The sequence below is a fragment of the Cygnus atratus genome, chromosome 2 (assembly GCF_013377495.2).
Source record: "Cygnus atratus isolate AKBS03 ecotype Queensland, Australia chromosome 2, CAtr_DNAZoo_HiC_assembly, whole genome shotgun sequence".
In the NCBI taxonomy this organism is placed as follows: Eukaryota; Metazoa; Chordata; class Aves; order Anseriformes; family Anatidae; genus Cygnus; species Cygnus atratus.
The window spans coordinates 18,502,710-18,525,942 of record NC_066363.1 but is presented as its reverse complement, the minus strand read 5'-3'; the positions used below and the strand labels follow the sequence as shown (position 1 = coordinate 18,525,942).

At 43.9% G+C, this 23,233-nt stretch overlaps 2 protein-coding genes across 18 annotated transcripts in view; one reads left to right on the top strand and one right to left on the bottom strand.

Moving 5' to 3' along the window:
* The window catches only part of KIAA1217 (KIAA1217 ortholog), a 362,990-nt gene extending 349,439 nt beyond the window's left edge, over positions 1-13,551 (top strand). For 10 of the 15 annotated variants that reach the window (XM_050708763.1, XM_035545260.2, XM_035545256.2 and 7 more), the window contains 4 exons: positions 4,004-4,123; positions 7,609-9,288; positions 9,741-9,863; positions 10,590-13,551. In XM_050708763.1, the coding sequence (XP_050564720.1) occupies positions 4,004-4,123; positions 7,609-9,288; positions 9,741-9,863; positions 10,590-11,078 (2,412 nt within the window). In that variant the 3' untranslated portion in view covers positions 11,079-13,551. The remainder of the gene's footprint in view (positions 1-4,003; positions 4,124-7,608; positions 9,289-9,740; positions 9,864-10,589) is intronic. The other 5 variants (XM_035545267.2, XM_035545266.2, XR_004778413.2 and 2 more) reach the window with 4 other exon arrangements.
* A 2,159-nt stretch (positions 13,552-15,710) lies between these two features.
* Positions 15,711-23,233, bottom strand: part of ARHGAP21 (Rho GTPase activating protein 21) — a 124,069-nt gene continuing 116,546 nt past the window's right edge. For all 3 annotated transcript variants that reach the window (XM_050708614.1, XM_035545220.2, XM_035545219.2), the window contains 5 exons: positions 22,154-22,279; positions 21,918-21,959; positions 21,483-21,588; positions 19,678-19,709; positions 15,711-18,294 (listed from right to left, as the gene is read on the bottom strand). In XM_050708614.1, the coding sequence (XP_050564571.1) occupies positions 16,561-18,294; positions 19,678-19,709; positions 21,483-21,588; positions 21,918-21,959; positions 22,154-22,279 (2,040 nt within the window). In that variant the 3' untranslated portion in view covers positions 15,711-16,560. The remainder of the gene's footprint in view (positions 18,295-19,677; positions 19,710-21,482; positions 21,589-21,917; positions 21,960-22,153; positions 22,280-23,233) is intronic.

The following is a 23,233-nucleotide window of genomic DNA, read 5'->3' as shown; positions in this document are numbered from 1 at the left end:
AGGTACTGAGAGTCCATCATTTGTGTTAACACTGGTGGGAATGGAGAATAGGGGTGTGCTCCTGGTGAGCTGTGTTCACTTGTTCTGTGCCATGGCCCAGTGTTTTCTGCAATGTTTGGCCATTGAATCACCTGTTGTTCCCTGCTGTGTAACTAGTGTATTACTCTGCTAGTGGTATAGAAGTAGTGCTCTCTTGCTGGTCCTTCACTTGACAGCACATAGGCTGGTTTAGCACAGTGATTGTGATGCTACAGTAAAAGCCAACTATTCCAGCTGCCATCAGTGAGTCCCAGGCTCCTGGGGCACCCTCTGTCCTCTTCCATGTCCTCAGGAGGAAAGGAGATGTGGATCATCTTAACTGGATCGTATAACTTCTGATGTTTGCGATGGCTCAGGGCACTGTCATGGCATGAGATGTTTCCTGCTGTCCACCAAAAGGCAGGTTTGGTGCTGCCACAGGAGTGTTTGCAAGACAGGTGTGGATATTAAGCAGTGACTGTTTTGTACGATGAGTGCGCCCTGCCCCTCTGCTCAGTTTTCACCCACCAGAGCATCAAACAGCTGGTTTGCAGAGAGCAAGAGCAAGGGTTTACCCTTGTCCCCCATTTGTGTGCTAATGTCTAACGAGACAGGGAAACTCTGGGCAGTGAAATTGTCTCATTGTCTGCTGTCTCAGGGAAAGCATCAACTTGCAGCAATGAAGTAGAGATGGAAGTCTGTGAAGGGAGACTGAGGTGAGCTGTGGAAGAGAAATAGGCTTGGTAGACCAACAAGAAATGAGTGTTTAGATGCTAGCTTTGAGGATAAGCAATGTTCATTTTAAACAATAATCAAAATACCAGGTACCTCTTAGAAGGCTGACAGGGTGCCATGTTTTAGAAAGGTCAAACTGTTTGATCCAGGAGCTACAAACTGATTAGTCTGATACCAGTCATAGGCAGAGTGGGAAAGCCAGGCTTGGGGTTCAATTAATGAAGAACTAAAGGACAGACATACACAGTGGTTCTTGTTAACACAATGTAATGGAACACAGGGCTGTTCAAAGAAAACAACACTCTTTGATCAGGTAAATGGTTAGACTGAATAAACTTACATGGAGCACTGCGTTCAACTCTGGGGCTCCCAGCACAGGAAGGACATGGACATATTAGAACGAGTGCAGAGGGCCACGAGGATGATCAGAGGCCTGGAGCACCTCTCCTATGAAGACAGACTGAGGGAGTTGGGGTTGTTCAGACTGGAGAAGAGAAGGCTCTGGGGAGACCTTACAGCGGCCTGCCAGTACCTAAAGGGGGCCTACAGGGAAGCTGGGGAGGGACTCTGTGTCAGGGGGTGGAGTGATGGGACAAGGAGTAATGGTTTTGAGCTAAAAGAAGGTAGGTTTAGATTAGATTACATACAAGGAGGAAATTCTTCACTCAGAGGGTGGTGAGGCACTGGCACAGGCTGCCCAGAGAAGCTGTGGATGCCCCATCCCTGGAGGTGTTCAAGGCCAGGCTGGATGGGGCTTTGGGCAGCCTGGTCTGGTGGGAGGTGTCCCTACCCATGGCAGGGTGGGTGGAATTTAATGATCTTCAAGGTCCCTTCCAACCCAAACCATTCTGTGATTCTGTGATTCTATGATAAAACTGAAATGTATACGTGTAAACATTTTTGTAAATCATTTGATCAGCTATCATACAGCATTCTGATTAAAATCTGGCACCATGGAGTATACAAAAAAAAAAGCCAACCTCAAGAGGATTGAGAGCTGTCTGGTTCTGAAAGTGTTGCCCTCAGTGCAGGTGTATATAGTGAGATCTGGAGGGGTCAGCTACAGGCCCACTGCCACTCTGAATTTTCATCAGCAGCCTGGAAATACATTTAAAATCCTTACTCTTAAAATCAGATTAAATCTTAAAACTGGTGACGTATGAGAGCAGGGATATGATAGCAATCACTTGATGATGCATTTGAATTCACCGAAATGTACAGTCTGCATGAGAAACAACAAATACAGGCCAGACCACAACTGCATGTCTTGGGAAGGAGCAGGAGTTGCAGTAACAAGTTGAGAGGAGCTCCCAGGTGAATGCTGTTGCCACAAAGTTAATGTCTGCTTTAGGTGTAGATGTGAGAACAGGGAGTGTTTTTATCTCTGTGTACAGAGGATCAGTGAGGTCAGCGTCCATGACTGTGTCCACGCATCACCTATTTAAAATGGGTGTTAAGAATATAAAGGTTCAGAAGAGACCTGAGTACACTGTGGAGGTACTTTCATGGGAAGCGCCTTTTTAATCTAGCAGAAAAAGGCATAATAATCAGCTGCTGAAGCACAAACATGGACATTCAGATAGATATTTCAGAGCAAAGGTGATATATTAACAAATTACCAAGGGGACATGGTGAATTCTTCTAAGGTCGGAAGGACTTTGGGAATGCCTTTGTAGATGAACTCAAAAGCACACCATTGGTCTCATAAATGGGTAAGCTGCGGACAGTCCATACTGTATATTACAGGGGGAGTAGGACTACTTGTTCTAAGAGTTCTGTCTGAGATACCCTAATCTGGAAACACATAAAAACATGATGGAATGGAAAACCAGCAGAAACTCTGCACCGTGATTTTTTTGTACTGGATTTTTTCATTATTTTTATCTCTCTGATTTTACATAAACATGCAAGAAATATGAGACGAACAATTTTTAACTTTGATGAGTTTGTTTTTTTTTAATTTTGATTCTAGTCTGTAGTCTGGGCTATTAATTTCATGAGAGTTGCCAGGAATTAAATAATTTCCATAACAAATGGCATACAAATATGATCTTCTTGTGTTTCACGTTGTGTTTGACACCCATAAGCACTCCTCCCTCATTCCCCTGGCTGGCAAAGATGTCCCACCTGTGCATCCCACTGATGGCAGCCAGTGGCAGTAGTGACATGCAGAAATCCCAGTGATGGACATGTGGAGCCAGGACTGCGCAGTAGTGACAGTGATGGTTCTGCTTCTCTGTATCTGGGAGCCAGCTGGGTAGAGAAACCCAACGGAAATGGAAAGAGGATAGCAAAAGGGCTGAAAAGTCCAGGCTCTGTCCTGGGGTAAACACAGTGGGAGGCCAGTGGTCTCCAAGCCCATATGTTGGGCTGTTTCCAGAGCAGGAGGAGCCTGAAGGGGACTGCCACCATCTGGAGCATGAGTGAAGGCTGTGGTAGAGACACATCTGAAGTTTTAATAACACTGTATGGGGAGCTGTGTAGCTCTTGCATGATGTGCAATGAAACCGGCAAATGTGGTAGCTGAGTGGACAGTAAGGGGTGGGTAAGAGGTATTACATGCCTTCTTTTCTCATTTATTCACCGTGCTTGCGGAAGTGGAGGCCTGCTGCTTCCACTTCGTCCTCACCTTTCTGCAGGCAACAGACAGACCACTTCCAGATAACAAAATCTGGAAAATACATGTCAGTGGTGCTCGTCCTATCCATGGAAACAGCAAACTCTTGCTAATACTCACTGGGAATGGTGGTGAGAAAGCATGAAGGGAGCACAGGAAAAGTGCCTGAGGACGGTAAATGGAATAAAGTGAGCTGAGCTTTGGGCTTTGTTTATTTTAACACATAAAACTTCAGGTTTCGTCATTAGGTGATGTGTGGTCAAGGCCAAAATGTGTCTGATAAGGATTCTGAGGATGTATCAATCTCCAGGAAGTGGGTACTGTTCCAAGCCTAACGTTTGTCAGACTTCCTAGTGAAGTTTGGGTAGTTTGCAGCACCACTGTGTGCCTTCATTGCCCCATCAGGGGATGTTGAGGTCAGTGTGATGAGTTTGAGTACGGTCTTGGCAGATTGGTGGTATGCCCTATTTGTCTTAGTCACATAGTCTAAATCTACTACGTCATAAAGTTGTAAATAATATCAAGCTGCTGTGCATGTGAAAAACAAATGCTCTCTTTGTAGCTGGTCATCGCCAGACATTTCTGTGTAAAAGCTACTTGGTCTCCTGATAACCTGCAGTATTTATTTCCTAGGCTTTCCAGAAGTGCTCTTTTATGGATGTAAACTCAAACAGTCATGCTGAGCAGTCCAGAAATGATACACATGTTAAAGACATAAGGCCTGGGACTTTAATGCATCACAAGGAAAAGAAGGTAACAAGTGGCGTTTGCAAACATGCCACCCGGTCTTGGCATAACCTTCTTTCCTTACTTTAAAACTAATCTTATATCTTGTGTCCTGTTCTTTCTAACCCCCAACAACCACTGCCCAGTGGTTTCCTTCTTTTTATCCCACTATGGGTCAGAAACACTCGGGTGGAGTGTTATACTGATGTACATTCTGCGTCTCATCAGCAGTTACACAAGGGTTGCATGAGGTTTTAAGACTCTGGGAAATCAAAGTTAAAAGAGGATCCACCAGTTTCCTCTTCAGAGATGCTCTTCTCAGAAAGTCCTTCCAGTGCTGTTCTGGCAGTGGATGTTAAATCATCTCTCCTAGGTCTTGTTCTTGTTTGGGGGAGAGTTAGTGGTTCCTTTCAAGAGCCGCTTCAGAGATTTTGTGCTTTATTTTCTTCATTTGTCAATCCTAGTTATTAGATATTCAGAAATCCCATTCAGTTTACTGGAAGACAGAGTCAAGGTGGACGGGCCAAATTCACCCTCATGAAAGTTAGGTCCCAAAAATTCACACATGGACATGAACCCGTGGGACTTACAAGAAATGCCATGTGTCTGGGTCCGTAGCCAAATTGGGGTAGATTTCACAGCTTTGTCTGGACTGGGGATGTCATTTGAGTTGATTGGCATTAGTGGGCAGCCAATATGCAAGATGAAGAATAGGACAAACATTGCTGCCTTTGCAGACTCCTTTTTCCAGTTTAAGGATAATTAATTGAATCATGGTTGGGTTTAGGTGGTCATGCAGGCATGAGAGCTTGTTAGCCAAATGCCAGTTCGCAATGAAGTGATGTGGTGGGGAAGAAACCACAGCTTTTCAGCACAGCATTTCAACTTCGTAGTGCTTTCTTGTGACTGTGTGCAAGGTGGAAATAGCAGTAATACCTTCTCCGGTGCACCTTCGTGAGTATGAGTAAATCCTCCCCAAGGTTTTTATTGCTAACATTGCACTTCATCCTCCTTCAACAGAAACTGAGGAAGGAGAGGAAAAAATGTCTTCGGTAGGTCCTAAAGGCAGGGAAGAACCCAGTTGCCCTAACATAACCATGGTGAGCTGCGTCTGCACAGAGCATTGCAGCTCTAAAGCAGATGGTGACCCCTAGATGTTGGTGTCTGATATTTAGTAGCATCAAAGGCCCTCCCCAGCAAAGCCACTGCTGCCAGGGCTGAGCACTGAACACAAGGGCTTGGCTTGGAGCTGCTCAAACAGCACTTCCGGTCTAAAGCTGCAAACACCTGGCTGGGTGCGGGCACAAGTTCATGGCATTGACTAAGAGGAAAAGTTGCTTTGTTGTGTAGTGTATGGCAGTGTTGTGGAGGCGAAAGAACAAACATGTCCCTGTCAGTACTGGTGTCAGAATAAGAGCATACTGTTACATCAAAATCTGGGTTACCACTCAAGACACCACACATGCTGTAGCACAAATGTCTCTTTGAAAGGTGCTGCCAAGTAATTGCCATAAACTGCCATTTATTGGAAAACAGTCCAGGAAATTAAGGTTAATGAGATCTGGTTTTGTCATCTCACATGACAGAGTGGTTTACTGACTTTGAATATGGAGCCTTGTGGTCATGGTGAACTCATAGAGGACTGAGATGTTTTTCTCTTTGAGAAAAATGAGGTGTTTTTCTCTTTTTAGTAGAAAGGCAACAACTCATAAAACGAGGTATGTTGTACAATGACACCTTGAGATGTTGCACTGATGCTTGGAACAACTGCAACTTGCTGAAAAAAAAATATAGAGAAGTGGGAATTCAGTCACAGAGTCAGGGTAGCCAGGGGCAACGAGTGCCATTAAATGGACTGGCTTAACTCTGGGATTTGCTCTGGCAGGTAATGGGACTGCTTCAGCAGGTCTGGGCCTGAGGTGACCACAGGCCCTGGTGTTTTATTCTTACACCCCCTCTCAGCACGACGTGCAGGTGGCATCAGCCTGCGCAGCAATGCCTCAGTGGTTGTGGCTGGTTTATGTGAGAGCTCCTCTTTCTTTAGAAATATGAGGGACTTCGAGGGAGTCTTGGAGCAGCTGCAAAGACTTGTTACTTCTGATGTGCCTTCAGTAGGACTGTGACTCTGATTTACTGCTAACTTTCTTGTTCCTGAGTTTTGATAAAAGTTCTTCTGTATAAGATGCTTACACAGTATATAAGAAAATATAACAACAGACGTAGAAAATGTACCTTGTGAGCTCCTGTATGCATTGGAAGTACATGCACTAGCCAACCTGTGGATTTCTGTACCGTCGCTCATTCATCTCAGCTGGAGAGTGACTCTCCTGACTGACCTTCTGCACATCTTGAAGCTAATATAAGTATAATCCCTCCTTCATGCTTGTTAAGAGTCAGTTTTTATTCTCAAGCCATGCCTTTGGCTTACTGCCTTCAGTCACCTGATGCCAGATTTGTTTCCTTCCCAGCAAACCATCCTTTGACTGTAGGTTTCTCTCTTGCTGTGGTCACAGATGTGGTGTCTCTTCAGGTCATATCCTCACCCTGATGATTGGTGTTTATCCTAAGCTGCCACTAGCACTCAGCAAAGCAAACCAGAAATAATAAATAAAAAAAAAGAGCCTGGTATAATGAAACAGCATCTCCAGGAGACCTCAATTAAAAGTAAAGAAAAAGTGTCCCTGAAAGTGTAATTGCTGGGACCATTTTGCTTTCAAGCCAGAGGCTGACCTCTCTGCATGCTGTTCAGAGTTGCTTCTAAAAACGAACGTAGCTCGTTTGTCATTCTGCACTCCTAAGGGTGCTGCAGGGTGCCACTGGTAATTCTGAAAGGAGAACTTTTAAGCTGCAGTAGGGATTTAGAAATGCTTGGACTGTGGCCATACTAACCGTGATAGAGCAGCACGGCTCAGGTGTGAGCAACATTAGAAGCAGCAAAATGTTGTAATTTGAACATCAGCTTTATCCAGGAGGAAACCTACTTTCAGGGGTATCCAGACTGTCATTTGGTGCTGTGATGAGCTGGCAAGCCGGAGCTCCCTGCAGTCAGCCCGTACAACCAGTCTCCCTTTGAAGTGTCCCAGCTGAACGTGCTCAGATACCATGAACCTTTCAACTTCAATCTTATACAAACTAGGTATGTTTTTTTAACTGAGAGGTAAATGGGCCAAGGTAGCACCGTGCTGGAAGTAAGGTAACTAGCATGCCTTGCATGTGCTGGAGGCCTTGTTAAAACAGGAGCCCTAGGTAACGAGCCGTGCTGGCCACATGCATAGCACAGAGCAGTAACGTCCTGCGCTGCTCTGCCAGAATCTGGGATTTTGCCCTGCAGAAATACAGGAGTCAGATGACAGCTTCAGACATGCCTCTGCAGCAGTAAACAGAGTGGTGAGTTCACAAGGTCTGCGCTTCCCCTGACAATATGATGATTAATTTTTTGGGGGAAAAAAAAAAAAAAAGTCCTGTAAAAGTAACAGCCCTGAATAACTGAGTAATCCGACTTTCCCCCTTAGGTGTATGGGGCTACAACAGGATCTCCCACAGATAGTGACCATCCTAAAGAGAAGAGGGAAGGGAAAACTGACGAAGAATTGGGTTCTGATTCATCCAGCACAGATGACAGTAAAATTGGCTTTTCAATGAATGACAGTCCTACCTTTAGCAAGGGTTTGTTTGTAGACAGTAGAGACTATTCTAAGAAAAACCTCCAGAATACGAGCACAAACCTGTCTGGCGTCAGTTTGCCAGAGGACGAAAAACGAAGAGGGGCTCAAGATATTTTAGGATCCCATTTTCCAGCTGTCGAACCAGGAAAACAAAACCCGACCTACGGACTCTCACGAGATGCTTGCCAGGCCCTGCCGCAGGGCGAAGCCCCGCAGAGCACGGGCAGGCGCGTCCCCGTCAGCAGCGTTGCTCCTCTGCCGAGGCACCCGCCGGAGGCTGTGGGACCCCCTCCTTCCGCACAGGAGCAAGAAGCTCCCGCAGCCACCAACAGTCAGGTCGTGCTGAGACCCAGGGTGGCGAGAAGTAACAGCACTGAAGAGATGGACTCTCCGGCTAGCTCGCCGAGCGAGGACAGCCCTCCCCCAGAAAATATCGCCTTCATGATCACCAAAACCGCCGTCCAGGTCCTCTCGAGCGGGGAGGTCCACGACATCGTCAGCCGGAAGGGTGGCGATGTGCAGACGGTCAACATCGATGCGAGGAAGGACATGGCATCGGAGAAAGGTATCCCAGAGAGCGCGGAAGGCGAGGAGCCCGTAGTCTGCCTGGACAAAAAGCCCGTCATCATCATTTTTGATGAGCCGATGGATATCAGGTCAGCCTATAAGCGGCTCTCTACAATTTTTGAGGAATGCGATGAGGAGCTGGAGAAAATGATGACTGAGGAGAAGATAGAAGAGGAAGAGGAGGAGGAAGAAAATGAAGTGTGTGGCATTTCTAAAAGCCAGAAGGAGGAGCCGCCGGTACTTAATGACAGAAAAGCGATCGCAGAGTATTCGGCAGCTCACGGCCTCAGCGAGCAGTACGTGTTCAGCCTGCAGTCTTCCTCTGACACTGCAGACACCAGGTCTCCTGCAGAGCAGGAGAGCACAAAGTCAAATTTCAGCAAATACAGTCAGATATATGGGCTGCACACCGAAGCAAACTCGGACTCTGCTGATCAGTTTGGGAGCAGGCAGGATTCCAAGAAAAAATTTAAGTTTAAATTCCCTAAAAAGCAGCTGGCTGCTCTGACGCAGGCAATACGTACGGGAACCAAGACTGGGAAGAAGACCTTGCAGGTCGTGGTTTATGAAGAGGAGGAGGAAGACGGGACCCTTAAGCAGCACAAGGAAGCCAAGAGGTTTGAAATCACCAGGTCTCAGCCTGAGGACACCGACAGAAGTCCTCCCGGGAAGCAGGAGGCCCCCCCCGGCGCTGCAGTGCCCCTGTCTAGGACTGACGAAATTCGGCAGAACACGTACCGAACGCTAGACAGCCTTGAGCAGACCATAAAGCAGCTCGAAAACACCATCAGTGAAATGAGCCCCAAACCTATCCCTGAAAGCACATACAGCTCTGAGGGCAGCACTGTCCCCTTCTCTGCCCAGATAGTACCAGAGACCCCACCCCGAGAGCTTGTAGTGCTGGATGAGAGCCATGCTGCTGTAGAGCCCCCTGCGCCCATCCCAGCCACTGCACGTAAGGTACCTTAGTGCGACAAATCGAAACCCCAGCTGCTTTCTAAAATCTGCAATAATCACCATTAAACAAGAGGGTCTTGTGATTTGTTTGCTTCCTCTCAGGTGGCTTGTTTGGGCTCCCCACGAGGTGTCTTAACAGCTAATAGCCCGTCGGGTTGGTTTACTTTGCTGCTGATTGGTGATGGGCAAACGCAGGGGAGCTGGGTCAAATAATCTGCTGTGTGACATGACGAGCGGCACTGACACGAGATCCAGTTTGATCAGTAGTTTGAGCAGTTTTCCTCCGTTTGATTCTCGAAATTAACACCTGTGGCGTGAAGCTCCTGAACTTCTCCCTGCATGTAGCCCTGCGGCTTTGTTTTGGCGCATGGTGTGCGGCCTCCCCCGGGAGCACGCCGGTGCTGATGGCACCTCTCCTTGTCTCCCCCTCCCTGCCCCTCCGCTCCTTTCCACAGGGCCCCGGCGCCGCCCCGCAGACGAGCAGGATGCCGGTCCCCATGGCGTCGAAAAGTAGGCAAGGAAGCACGGAGAAAGCAGGCAAACAGCACAAGCTGCAGGACCCACGCCAGTACAGACAGGTAGTTTTACCCTAACCCTGGTGTTTGGATGGACATTTCGTGTTGTTTGTTTATTTAAAACCTCCAGTAACTGACTGTGATGATACCAAATAATGGATGCCTGTCTTTCGAGTGAGGTCTAACCGGACGTCCTGGAGCCTGGGGGCATGACCGTATCTACTGACCTTTTCACCATGCTTGTGCATGCCTGTCTGCAATAAAACACCTGCTGCTTTTTGTTGGGTTTTGTTTTTGTTCTGTTTTTTAACCCGTGGTGTTCAGCTGTAATGTTCAGATGTCGACTACCTGCTCACTTCCCCTCCGGTAAGCGCGGCAGTTCCTTAGGACGAGGAATGCTCCTGCTCCGAGCCTTGCCAGGAGGCCGTGGACACTAACCTGTCGGTGTACTAGGTGGCAGTAGCTGCACATTAACTCTCCAGCCGGACATGTCTAGTCACACGTTAATAACCCAGAAGCATGGCCAATGTAGTGAACGGTCTGTAAACCCTAGATTGCACCTCCTCACGAAAGCTTTGTCTGCTCTCTCTCTCTCGCTCTCTCTCTCCCCCTCTGCATCCTTCGTTGTGCACTTTGGGGTTTCTACCAGGTCCAGTCCACAGCTGCCAGACTTAGCTCAGGCCTCAAACTGTTAATTCTTACTCTCTGTAGGGCTATTTTCCCAGGTCCTGTTGATTTATCATGTTACTGGCTTTCTGACAAACTGTCTCCTGCCGTCTTTATTTGCAGGCTAATGGAAGTGCTAAGAAAGCTGGTGGGGACTATAAGGCTACTTCCCCCACCCTACCTGCTTCTAAGATCCCCGCCTTTTCTCCCGCTTCTGGGAAAAACAGCTCTGCCCCTGCTCCTAGCGGTGACAGCCCTAACCCCCCCAATCCACCCGCTAAAACATCCCTGCCCTCCTCTAACCTCCTCAGCCCCCAGACAGGGCGCATAACGTACTCCACCTCCCTCATCCCCTCTGTCGCTAACGGCTCCTCCAAGCTCCAGAGCCCCGCTCACGCAGGGAAAGGCCACCAGCTCTCCTTCTCACTGCAGACCCAAAACGGCCGGCCACCCCCTCCTTCCTCCTCTACCTCCCCTCCCTCCTCTACCTCCCCCACTTCACTGACCCAAGGTGTGAAGAGCATCAGGACAATCCACACGCCTAGCTTCACCAGCTACAAGGCGCAGAACGGCAGTGCCAGCAAGTCCACCCCGGCCAAGGAGCCAGCCTAAAGGCTACGCGCAGCGCACGTCCACCGAGGCTTTTTGGTCAAAGAGCTGCAGCCAATATCTTAACCAGGGAGCATAACCAGTTTGTTTTTTTTTTTTTGTTTTTTTTTTTTGCTGTACTGCTGGAGGCTTAATACTAATCACGTGCTAAATACTGAGTTACTACACTAGATTAGCGTGGAGCTTTTTTTGTAAACCTTTTGTTGCTGTTGTACTGATAACGGAGCGTTTTCTTCCTATAGGCAGCACCTCTGACAAAAAAAAAAAGTGTGAAGGTGTGTGAGTGAACTCGAGTGCGTGTGCACAGCGGTGTACTGAGCATGGGGAAACGTATGGTGAAAAATTTAGTAAGTTGTTTTGTATAAAGCTATTTTTCATTATGGGGACTAGACGTGAACAGAGATATACTAAAGTGTGATTCTACACAACTGTAAAACAAACTAAAATATTTTTCTTTTATTTTGGTGTTATTTAGCTTTGTTACAGATTTCTATTTTTGTCAACAAATGTCATGGTTCCTTTCAAGATCTTTTTGCCAAAACATTTTGATACTATTGTAATGTACATTTGAAAGTAGTATGCTGGACAGTAAACCTCTACACCAGAAACAGAACAAGACTGCTCTTAGTGTGTATGAGGTAACTCAACCTATTGCACTGCCATTCAGATTATATTTAAGAATTTGCCAAGCCAAGAAAAAAATAAATTGTTTTACACATATAGAGGTAGTTGCTGATCAGTTTGGTTTGGTTTGTTTTTTTTCTCCTTAGCTAAATCTACCCTTTTCCTTCAGTTTTATTTTACTGAGACCTGGTAACCCATTAATGTATTGCATTGTGGATTTTAAAATGTACACTTCTGTACTGTTCTGTATACTGGCAAACTTTTGTACATATCTATATATATATATATATATATAAATAAATAAATACTGTATGTGGCTGGGCACATAGAGTAGTTTTACCACACCAAAGTTAATTTTTATGCATGCTTTCAAAATATATATGGGGAAGGGGTGAGAAGGATGGGTATCAGTCAAATAGGAAAAAAAAAGCAACAAGCTTGCATAGCTCATGGTTTTGTAAATAAATTTATTTGTATAACACCATAATGTAATATACAGAACTATGATAAGCAAAGATCTTTAAAAAATAAAGGGCTGCATGCTTATATTTTGTATTTTGTCACTAATAACTTTTATAGTGGTCTCAAGTAGCTATGTTTGCCTTAAAAAGAGAAACTATCAGGAACAAGATTGACTTTATTTTCCCCAGATTAATGCCAGACATCAGTAGTAATTTCAAAACAGAGTGTTTAAAACTTACCTGGACAGCTAATTCTGGAATGCCAGGTTAGAAAGGGAGCAAGAAAATAAAAAGCGTACCTGAGCTTTTGAACCGACTGAATGAGGTATCCATCATCTCACCGACCTATTCTGGTTTCTCTCTGAGGGGGAAGCAGGAATTTTCTTGAAACTCACCTCAAGGCTGATCCCTTGGAGGGTGCTGCCCTTGCAGTGGGGGTAATTAAAGAATGTAAATGTTAAGTCACGCTTCACAAACACGACACCAAGTGACTCCCAGCAGCAGTTATGCTGTGCTATAGCCACCACTGGCATGGAGGTGAAGGGGACGTGCACACGGAGTGCAGGAGCAGGCTGAGAGCCCAGCACAAGCTGGGTGGCTCAGAACCGAACCCAAAAGTGTGTGGCACAATTTAGAGCACTCTGCAGTACTGGATTTCAGCCAGTTCCCTCCCAGACTCTACAAAAAAGCTGCTGATCTGGTGCCCCAGCGAACCAATACTTCCTGAAAAATCCTAATATGCTGATACCTGATCCTCAGTGACTCCATGCAAGCAGGGGAGTCCTAGTGTTGATTGCCCCAACCCTTCTCCTCACCACAGCAGCACCTTCTCTGTATCTCAACTAGGCACTGAAAGCAGTTGTGTAAATGACTACGGGTCCCCACACAATCATGGAGCATGCAGTTGAGGGTAAGGCCGTGCTGTACGCTGTTACTGCCATCACGGAGCATGCACAACAGCTGCTTCTGGCCTCAGCTACGCTGCAACGTGCACGTGCTCCAGCAGCAGCTTCATTTTGTGCCTCTCGGTGCCTCACCCTGTGCTGGGGGGCAGTCAGGAAAGGCAGCCCCCATTTCATTCTGCACATATCTCACCACCACAGGCGCTGCTGTCAGGACCACGGGGCAGTGCTGTTGCCTTTTCGAGGTGACAGCAGCCTCAGCTAGGGACAAGAGCCATCGCACAGCAATGACTGCAACAGGAGACTGGCCGGAACTGTTTTAAAAATCCAAATGCTGTCACTACCAACACAGTTCAATGCTTTAATTAATTCCCCCTTAGGTCTCAGCTTGGACCCATTTCTAATGATTTGCAGCTCCAAGCAATCTTCAGCTCTCAAGTCCTATTCAAGCCCACTTGAATACTTCGGATGATGATTTTTGTTGTTGTTTTTTAAGGTGGGGGGGGGAGGCAAAAAGGTCACAAACTGAAAACCAAGAAATTATGCTTAAGCATTAAAAACAACAAAACTTTTTTACTGTAGGTGTGATCAGACACTGGCAAAGTGGCACAGAGAGGTTGGGGACGACCTGAGTGGTCCCAGCACTGAGCATCCTGCTCTAGCTGTGCCTGCCAGAGCCAGGGGTCCCCAAAGGTCCCCAAAAGTCCCCAAAGGTCTCTGCCAACCTTAACTGCTCTGTGACTCCATGTAGCTCCTTGCAACACTCCACTTGGCCTCCAGAGGAGAAAAAAAAATAAAAAAAGGAAAAAAAGCATGAATGGTATAGGTGTAAAGTAACTGCTGTAAGAACAAGGCATAGTAATGGCTTCTAAAAACACCATCTCCACCACTATGCTGCTTGGAATTTCATGTGGTCTCAGATTTTGTCAGTCTTCCAATAGCAGAAAAGCTGCAGTGTTTCCCTAGCCTGACGTGCTGGCAGAGCACCGCTCCATGTGCTGCTTCCTTTGGGTGACCTCTGTCATCACCTCTCCCCAATGCCCCTGACAGGTCGCCCCTTGCAACCCCTACGGCAGCTCCATCATCCCTTCAAGTCAGGGGCTTCCCCAGAGCTCCCTTGCTCCTGCGCTGCCTGCCGGGTTGTCTCCTCCAACCCCTGATTTACATGGAAAGGGCAGGGAGCAGTGGGCAGGGAGCGGTGCCCTAAACCGCTGTGACCCCTTTCTTACAGCCCCACTGAAGTCCCTGACTTGTCCAGGCACCTGCAGATGGTCGGGGGTCCTACCCTGCGTCCAACTGCTCTGCAGCTTCCCTGCAGCACCAGAAGGCAGGAGGCTGCAAGCCTTTAAATTTGTATCCTGGAGCAGTCAGCCGGTGCCATCACGGTTTCTTTAAGATCTTCATTTTTCAGAAGTTCTTGTGTTCAAGCTACATAATACAACTTTTATGTTCTTATGGCTGGCAGCCACACACCTAGACTCAGGAGTTAAAATCATTAGTCAAGTCATTAAAATCATTAGTTGTAACAAAAATGAAAATTAAATTAATCCATCAACGTAGCTGTCAAATCAGGACGAGACTGCAGACTCCTAGAACCCCTGATGCACTTCTATAAGTACATCGCTTCACCAGGAATCACCCTGCAGCTTGACCTTGACACTCTACACTCTAATAAGCTTCCGAGGCTAGTTATGGTACAAAACACATCTCTGGGAAAAAGAAAATTACTACTGAAGAACAGTGTTTTAAAAGCAGCACAATACCACATTTTGAAATCCCGTGTTCAAACACACTTCACTGTTAGGACTGAAATGAAAATCACCATCAACTACTGCCTGTGCATTTCACAAAACATACCTGCGATGCCTTGCATTTCACATGAATGCTGCTACTGCACCAGTTTCATGTTCGCTCTGGGATAGAAAGGCATTTTAAGTTTGCAAGACCACCACAAGAACATTATTCACGTATGTGAGTTGGTACGAGGTACAAAGACCAAATATGCTGAGAACTTGCACAGATCTTCAGTTGTTCTGTCTGTTGCTTTTACTTCACAGACAATTTGTATAATGGTTTATTGCAAGGAACGGTAACACAGCAGATCAAAGCATGGGACTATCTGCAGTCACTCTGGAAAGAGAAGTCTATGTGAAACCACATCTGCCTACACATCCTGGTTACTATCATTCCTTCTCTTCTCAATAATAGGACAAGCATAAGTTTTTCTATGCTGATGATGTTCATAGCCTATTTATCATCAATACGGGTTTAATCCTCTACTGAGCAAACAACAGGAGCTGGTATGTAAGAGGGGAATAGCCAACGTGATGAATCAGAGATCACACACGGAAGAGTTTTTAGGGTACGAATCTGTCTTCAAATTTGTAACTATAAGAAGTCCCAAAGCCTTAAGTATTGTTTTGACCAGCAGATACTGGTATTCACTTCTTATGACCTGGGGAGGATTATGGACACATTTCTTCTGTGCTTCAAAAACAGCAAATTAAACATAAAATTACTTGCTATGTCCTGTGGAAATCAGATTAGGTATCAAAATGAAGCTGTGTAAGCAGCTGAACCTCCCTCTCACATGGCAGCTTGTGAACACAGCATTTTAAAACCCAGCACGAGAATAAATTCACGTCATGCAAAGAGTCACCAAAACAATTTTATTTCCAGTGTTTAAGTGGGTGTGCACACAGGCATGATACAGGTTTGGATTCATTAGGTCTTCATGCAGAATTATATTCTCAATAAAAGAAACCAGTTCCATCCAGTATCCACTATCTACACGCCTATGTTACAACATTTATATCAAATCTGGTATCTGAAGAAAAGATACACATGTATTATGTACATTTAAGTTACTTATTTTACAGAAAGATTAAAAATTCAAGTCACATAAAACTCAAAATCTGTATTAAAATTGGAAATATAAAACTCCAATATTTACTGGAATGCCTAAGGAATGGAAGCTCTGTAGCCACCTGTGTTAACATTTGTAAAATGTAATGAAACTCGTTAACAGTAAAATGCATTCATTTGTTTGTAGTAAGTTTCTCTAATTTAACAATATGGCACCCTAACAAACCAAATGAATTTATGATGAGGCACTTGTTAGTGACTAAACCAAAAGAACGATTTTTCTGCATACTAATGCCAGGCCAACTCTCAGTCAGAAAACCATGTATACACTACACAGCGTGTTGCATCAGATGCTTTGTTCAACATTTGTATGCAGCCATCAAATATACTTTTTCTTAAAATATATATATATGTATATATATACACTTTGACTTTAGTGTTCTTCTGGCTGTGGTAATGCACCGTGAAGACGTTCCACAGAGCATATCGATGAAACCAGCCCAAATGAAGGCTGCGTAACAACAACAGTACAGGAAAATATATATATATATGTACACACACACACATACACACAGTTACTGGGAAGCGTAACATTAAGTTAATGAATTGCTGTAGTGGACATATCTCCCCATTTCAAAGATACTGGTAGAATCGAGATCTAACCACTTGGGTCCCAGACAGTTTATGAGGATGGGCGTCAACTGCTGGGCTGAAGTTGTTTTTGTTCATATTCTGATAACTTTCACCATTTACCTGGTCTGGTGGTTGAAATGGTCCCAAAGGTGGTGTTCTGCTAATCGAAGTCAAGCTGCTGGAGGAGCTGCCTTCATCTGCTTGCATCTCTGCAGATAACGGCAGATCTACCTTTGATACGTCTGCTAAGCTAGTGTTCTCGAGCCTGGGCTTTCCAGTTTCACCCGTATTAAGGTCAGTTGTGCTAGTGCGTAAACGTTCTCGTGCAAGCCAGTCTGAGATTGAGAGGTCCTGGGCTGGACATTTTGGCTTCAACCGATTCACAGCCGAAAGCTCAGATTCCCTTTCTCTGCTTTGACTTGCCTCTTGAGCTTTCCAAGCATTCAGGACACTTATTTCAGCAAAATCCCTCTGTCCTCCAAGTGTATGCCTTCGCCTGATGTTTTTTCTCTTTGCAGTCTCTGCAGAATTAGCTTTTTGATTCCCAACTCCAAACATGTCATCTGCAGACGATTTGAGCCGCAGCTTTAACCTATCTGTAATTTTGAGTCTCCAGGTAGGTTCTTGTTTGTCAGTCTCGCTTCTGGCCGACGTAGCTAAACTGCTCGTTGATCTTCCTTTTTTCATTATGTCAAACATTTTGGTCACAGTAGGCAAGTCCTTCTCACTCTTCGCATCACCTGAACCCTCACTGTCTGTTTTGTGCCGTGCAGACTTCCTCCTAGACAGTGTGTCACATTCAATGAGCTTGTGTGAGCTAAAAAGTCTGCGGCTCTCTAACTTTGGTGTTGAACTTCCCTCGGTACAACTTACTTCGCTTTCTTCAGAGTTCCTCCGACTGGTCTTTACCACTTCTGACACCTTCCCCTTGGACAACCTGTCAGCAGCAGCACTGGTGGCAAAGACGGGGAAGTCACTTTCGCTGTCTGTCTCCATAGGACGGCCTTCACTGATCAATTCGCTTCTTTCGTCATCAGCATCTTCTCCCTTGCTTTCTGTCACTGACTGCACCTCAGGGCTCAGCATGCTGGCATCCAAGCCGGTTATATACATGGTAGATGAAGTAGTTGAATAATCGGAGGTGATGGAACTGACATCAGCTGCTAAAAACTCACTGTGTTTAATTTCAGGGCTGGCTACCTTTTTGCACGAGTACCTGTGCTGGGAAGCCTGGGAGGAAGTGCTAAGCATAGTGCCAGAATCAGACACCGTCTCTTCAACCTGGGAGGAAGATTGTGAAATAGGTATTTTAGGATTGCTCTTCTGCGTGCTTTGCCGACTGCTGAGATTTGGTGATTTTGCACGTTTTTCATGGTATGGCAGTGAAGGTTCCTCTGGCAGGATACTTTCTTTCTTCAGTGACTTCTTTTCGTCCTTCACAACATTCACATCTTTTTTACTGCTGTTCTCTTTTTCCTTCAGGACAAACATCCTCTGTTTTCTTCCTGCATCTCTTTCCTTTTCATATTCCCCTTTAGCTGTGTCCTCTTTTGCTGTGTCACCACGAGTTTGTTCCGCAAGCTCCTTCTTGAAAAAGACATTATCCAACTCATCTTCTGAGCTGCTCGGTTGTGGTTTCTCTTTTGTTTTTTTCCGCTTGCGACTAGCTGCTGCAAAAATGGAGGACACAAGCAGTTCCTTGCTATACTGATCCTTTCCAGAACCCCAAGAACCCTGTTTAAAAAAAAAGAAAAGAAAAAAGGACATAATTAAAAATCATAAAATGTTTCATGCTAATGAATGCTTCTTTAAAAATATCTCCTGAGCTTCAGAGCAGAAACCCCGTCTTTATTCAGGAAACATTCTTTATTCAGGAAATATTTCCATGCTGTTTCTGTAGTCTAAAAGACATTGCTCAAGTAGCCAATTTTCACCCAAGAACTCTACTTGTTGAGTCCCTTCAACTTCACAAAGGGGAGTTTTTGTGTACAGCTACTTAATTTCTGACTGACTGATAAAGTAGGCTCCGTTAAAGCATGACAACTTTTTCCAAGCTTGTTCTGTAATAGAAAAGTGCTTCACAGATGATGTCCCAAGAGTGTGGTTTCAGCCCCTCCTTTCAAGAAGTCTTACCTACGTGAGAAGGCTAATTTCTTCAACTATTTTTCAGTTGTTTTTCACCTTTCAGGTTCTGAGCTTTAAAACCATATCAATTCAATAGCACCAATACAAAGAAAGCTATACAAAACTGAAATTTAGGGGCAAGTACAGAAAATTAGCAGTTATTTACTTAACATTTATGTTAAGAAGAAACTTACTTAAGTTTCCTCTTGCCCTCCAAGGAATCTGCACTTAGGACCACTCATAAGTTTAAAAAAAAAAAAAAAAAAAAAAAAAAAGGACGAGCCAAATTATTCTATTTTGTAAAATTCATTAAAAACTGTTTCCACCACACTGGCACCACTGCTACCTGCCACCTCAAAGCTGTATACCTTTCCTGCTTACTGCTCCCTTCCTACCTTTACAGAAGTGGCCGGCCTGGGGAAGAACCACCCTGTCTTTGCTGACTAGTGCAGTTTGCACACTACAGACATTCAAAAATAGATAAACAGCAGTGATATCAACTGAAAAGGGCAGTTGCTTACATCAGGGGACCTTTAAAATAGCACCGAAATCTGACGTCTGTGTCCAGGACTCAACAAGAACAGCTGAGATGTCAGCTACCTAAATGTCCATGTTCAGAAGTCTAGCCTCTCCCTCTGACCCGAGGAAAGGAAGACTCAACACCAGCAGTGAAGGAGTTATACTCAAAAAGTTTCTGAAATCCCAATCAGCACTTCAGAGGGAGAGATGTTGGGGGAAGAGCTATCATCATGGAAACAGTTATAAAGAAAAAAACCAACACACTGAGACTTCATTACTGAAAGGACCACCTGTTGATTCCAGATACCTTGTTAGAGAATAAGTTGCTCACAAGAAAACGGTATTACCACTTAAATAAAAGAAACCTACATATATCTCTATATAAGCAATTTCATAAAGTAATCATCATAAAGTAATCAAATACCTAGCAGATTTCAGAAGCTTATCATTACATCATTTCACAGAGTGATTTACCTTAGATTTTGCTGAGTCACTAGTAGCTGAATCTGTGGAAAAATTAAAAACAATTCTGCTCAGTTCTGTGCAGTTTTCTTTTTTGTTGTTGCTACAGACAATGCTGGACTTATGGAAAAAGACAAGCACAGAACGAAATGTGAAGCAAATAAAACCAGAACAGAGTGAATAGTCAGAGCTCACAAAGATGCAAGCTGCACCACAGAAAGCCACCGCCATGAAAGGATGCTGTGAATTGTAGGCAGAACCAGCTCAATGATAGGAATGGCAAAGGAGCCCTGTTCTTCTAAATAAAAAAACAGAAATACTAATGTTTATTCAATGTTTTAAGTACACAGCCCCTGCAAAATCGCAGCTGAGACACCTTTTCAGGATTGTACTGCGTACTCTCCTGAGATTCAGGATACACAAAGCAGAATTGAATGCCTTAGCACTGTTGGCTGCCCTAGGTACAAATCGTGGTTTGTGCAGTCGTATTCTTTTTGTGAGACTTGAATTTTTAAAGGAATTAACTCATATTTTGTGTGTAAAACCCGAATTATAACTCTCTTCACCTGTGACTAGGTATAGGTAAAATTTCAGTTTTACGTCAGCTAGATTTCAGCAGATACCTGTTTTATGCTTTTCTATAAGAAGCGCTATTATGAAATGAAAAATGGACACCATAGTTTCACTGTCTCGCAAAACCCAAGATTGTACAATTACAAAGGGGGTAGGAAGGGGCTAGCGCAATGACTAAAAAAATATGAACTTGGATGCGATCCAGCGTTAGGGACTTTCTCCCTCGGAAGAAAGAGCTGAGCCCCCTGCCACACCCCTTTTTGACACATGGCTAATGCTTTATGACTAGAAAGACTGGTAGACCATACCATGCTATTTCTCCTCAGGGTCTGCTTCAGAGATAACAAGAAACAGCAGAAAAACTTTTAAAAATTAGCATTGATCTGTTTAAAATACTCTTAAACGAAAATTTACAGCACAGATCAACTTGTTTTTTTTCCATTTACAAGAAACGGGGGTTTCTGCAGACAAGGCAGCTACAGTGTGGGCAACAGTCCTCCTTCTTCCTACAGTTCCAGCTGTCCACCAGTGACATCACAGAATCCACTAAAGACATCACCGTGTGATAGACGCCTCCCACTTCGCCTGTTACAACATCCGTATAAAGTGACTGCTTCAGTAAGTGCTGAGCAACCCTTTGAAAACTGAAACAAAAGCTAGAGACGAAGGGAGAACATTTGTGGGATACAACATGCTGGGTTAGTGCAATAGTATAGTGAAAGGAGGGGGGGAAGTCACCAAAAAAGAGCCTGCAATGCTTGTCCTTAGCCACACAAGAGGATGGCATTCATAAACAGAAGGAAATCAGCTTTAGTATAGACATACTGCAACATACTTATTAAAGTGTCCACCACTTGACAAGAAAATGTAACTCAATTTTTCGCATTCCTAATGAGCAATATTAGAACACCACTGGAGATCATTTTTTTCTGCCATCACAACAAACCACTTTACAGCAGCGTATCTACTTCACCTCACGATGATGATTGCATGGGCTACTGTGAATAAATAAAATAGTATGTGCAAGCCTCATCTTTTAATGATTATACCCCTGTTAGACAATAAAGTTTTCTAACATATCATGCATGATTACCAACAATTCAAATCTTTAAAAAGTGTTAATGATCTTTAAGAAAAGAGAAAAACAATTGATTAGTAAAAGAAAATAGGAAGAGAGAGTTACAGTGAGTTTACAGAGTAGGTTATTCTAGCCTATGGACTAACGCTGTCCAGGCAAGAGTTACCTGATACGTCTCCAGGAGATACTCCCGTTCTTCCAATGTTGGTGAGTAAATGATCTATGTTTGGCACTGGCTGAGATTCTACAGTGTTTTCCTCCTGAACTGTTGTCTATAGTTAATAAACAAAGATCTCTTCATCATCGTTTCACAAATAGGTCATTATGATTCAATAGCATTTAGAAAATTGCATTAGTCACCTGAGGACACGCTTTCCTCATGTGTTATTTTCCCATTTTATGTTTTTTGTTTTTTAAACAAATGCGCGGCTTTTTCTTTTAAATAAATTCATTACTGTAAGGGATGGAGAGCTAAAAAGGTGCTTCTGAAGAGCAAACCATACAGTGATGCAATAAGAAATATACAGACATTCTAGAGGGAGCAGAAGCAGATTCTAAACTAAGGCAATTAAAATGCAAATATTTATGCCACAATACTTACAAGGGGCTCTTCAGCATCATCTTCTGTGAAAAACCAGTCATGCTACAATTTAAAATAAATACGGTGAAAACCCCACAAGAAACACAAAACCCGAATGTGGAACAATCAAACAAGGACATTTCTAAAAATGATATCCTGGTGTTCAAAGGATAAATACCAGACCCAAAGTGGCCCAATAAGAGAAAGCTGCTCTGTGTATGATCTTACTTTTTACCTAATGAAATGCATCCACTTACTTTTTGGATGAGTGTTTCTACAATTTTATACTGGTCTGGCATGTGCGTCACCATGTGTGTCATGTTATCATCCGATGTCCTCACGAGTGTTGGACCGAATACTATTGCCAGGTTTCTTGGTTCCATCTAAGAAATGAAATATTTCCATACATCATGTATTTGTAAAGGAGAAAATACAGTAATACGGACTAAATATATTAACACTACATTAATAATATTTGAGAACCATTTTAGCCAAGGACAAAGAAATTTTTTTTTAATAACACATTATTGACTCAGTTAAGATGTTACACAATACAAAAAGCTTTCTATCTGTATAGATGAAATGAAGGCATCCAAAACTTCTGCAATTCACAATTCAACCTTCTTTAATCCATCACAAGCGAATAGCTCCACAAGCACAGAAAACTCAAGAAGAGTCTGTAGAGAGGAGACTATTTGTTTTGATTCAAAACACTGATTTTTTTTTTAATAAAAGGGAAGAAAAAAATTTGTACAAGACATTGGTAGTTCCCTGCTTTTTTTTTTTCCCTGAAAAAATATTTACATGACACAAAAAAAGTTTAGCTAGTAATCAAATAGCATATTATGCCTGCTGACAAAGAGCTCACTCAATTAACATTTACTTTTGAGGAGGTGGCAGCAACCAATGCTGTAGACCCAACATCTACTCATGAGACAGACTCAGACATATCCCAGTCATAACATTAATCATCCACTTTCTTTTACTTTTAAAGTTACATTTCTGACAAATAATTCCACGAATGCAGAAGCAGAATACTAATCTATTTTTGCTTACTTCTCTGACTTGCTGTTCTGACACAGAAGAAAATAAATACGAGGCGAGGTCCCTGTTCTTTCAAGAAGGAAACTGCAAACAGAATGACCCAAGTCCCTAATGCTCACTTTGACTTAAACTGTGGCCTTTGGCATGTCATGTAATTATAATACATCATTCATCTAGCCTTACGTATTCTATAGTATTACTATTATTTAAACAGTATTTATACAGTACACTGAAAACATCAAATGATAAATGTTTGCTTTAGGCTTTGCTCTTAATGACATTTGCTATCATTT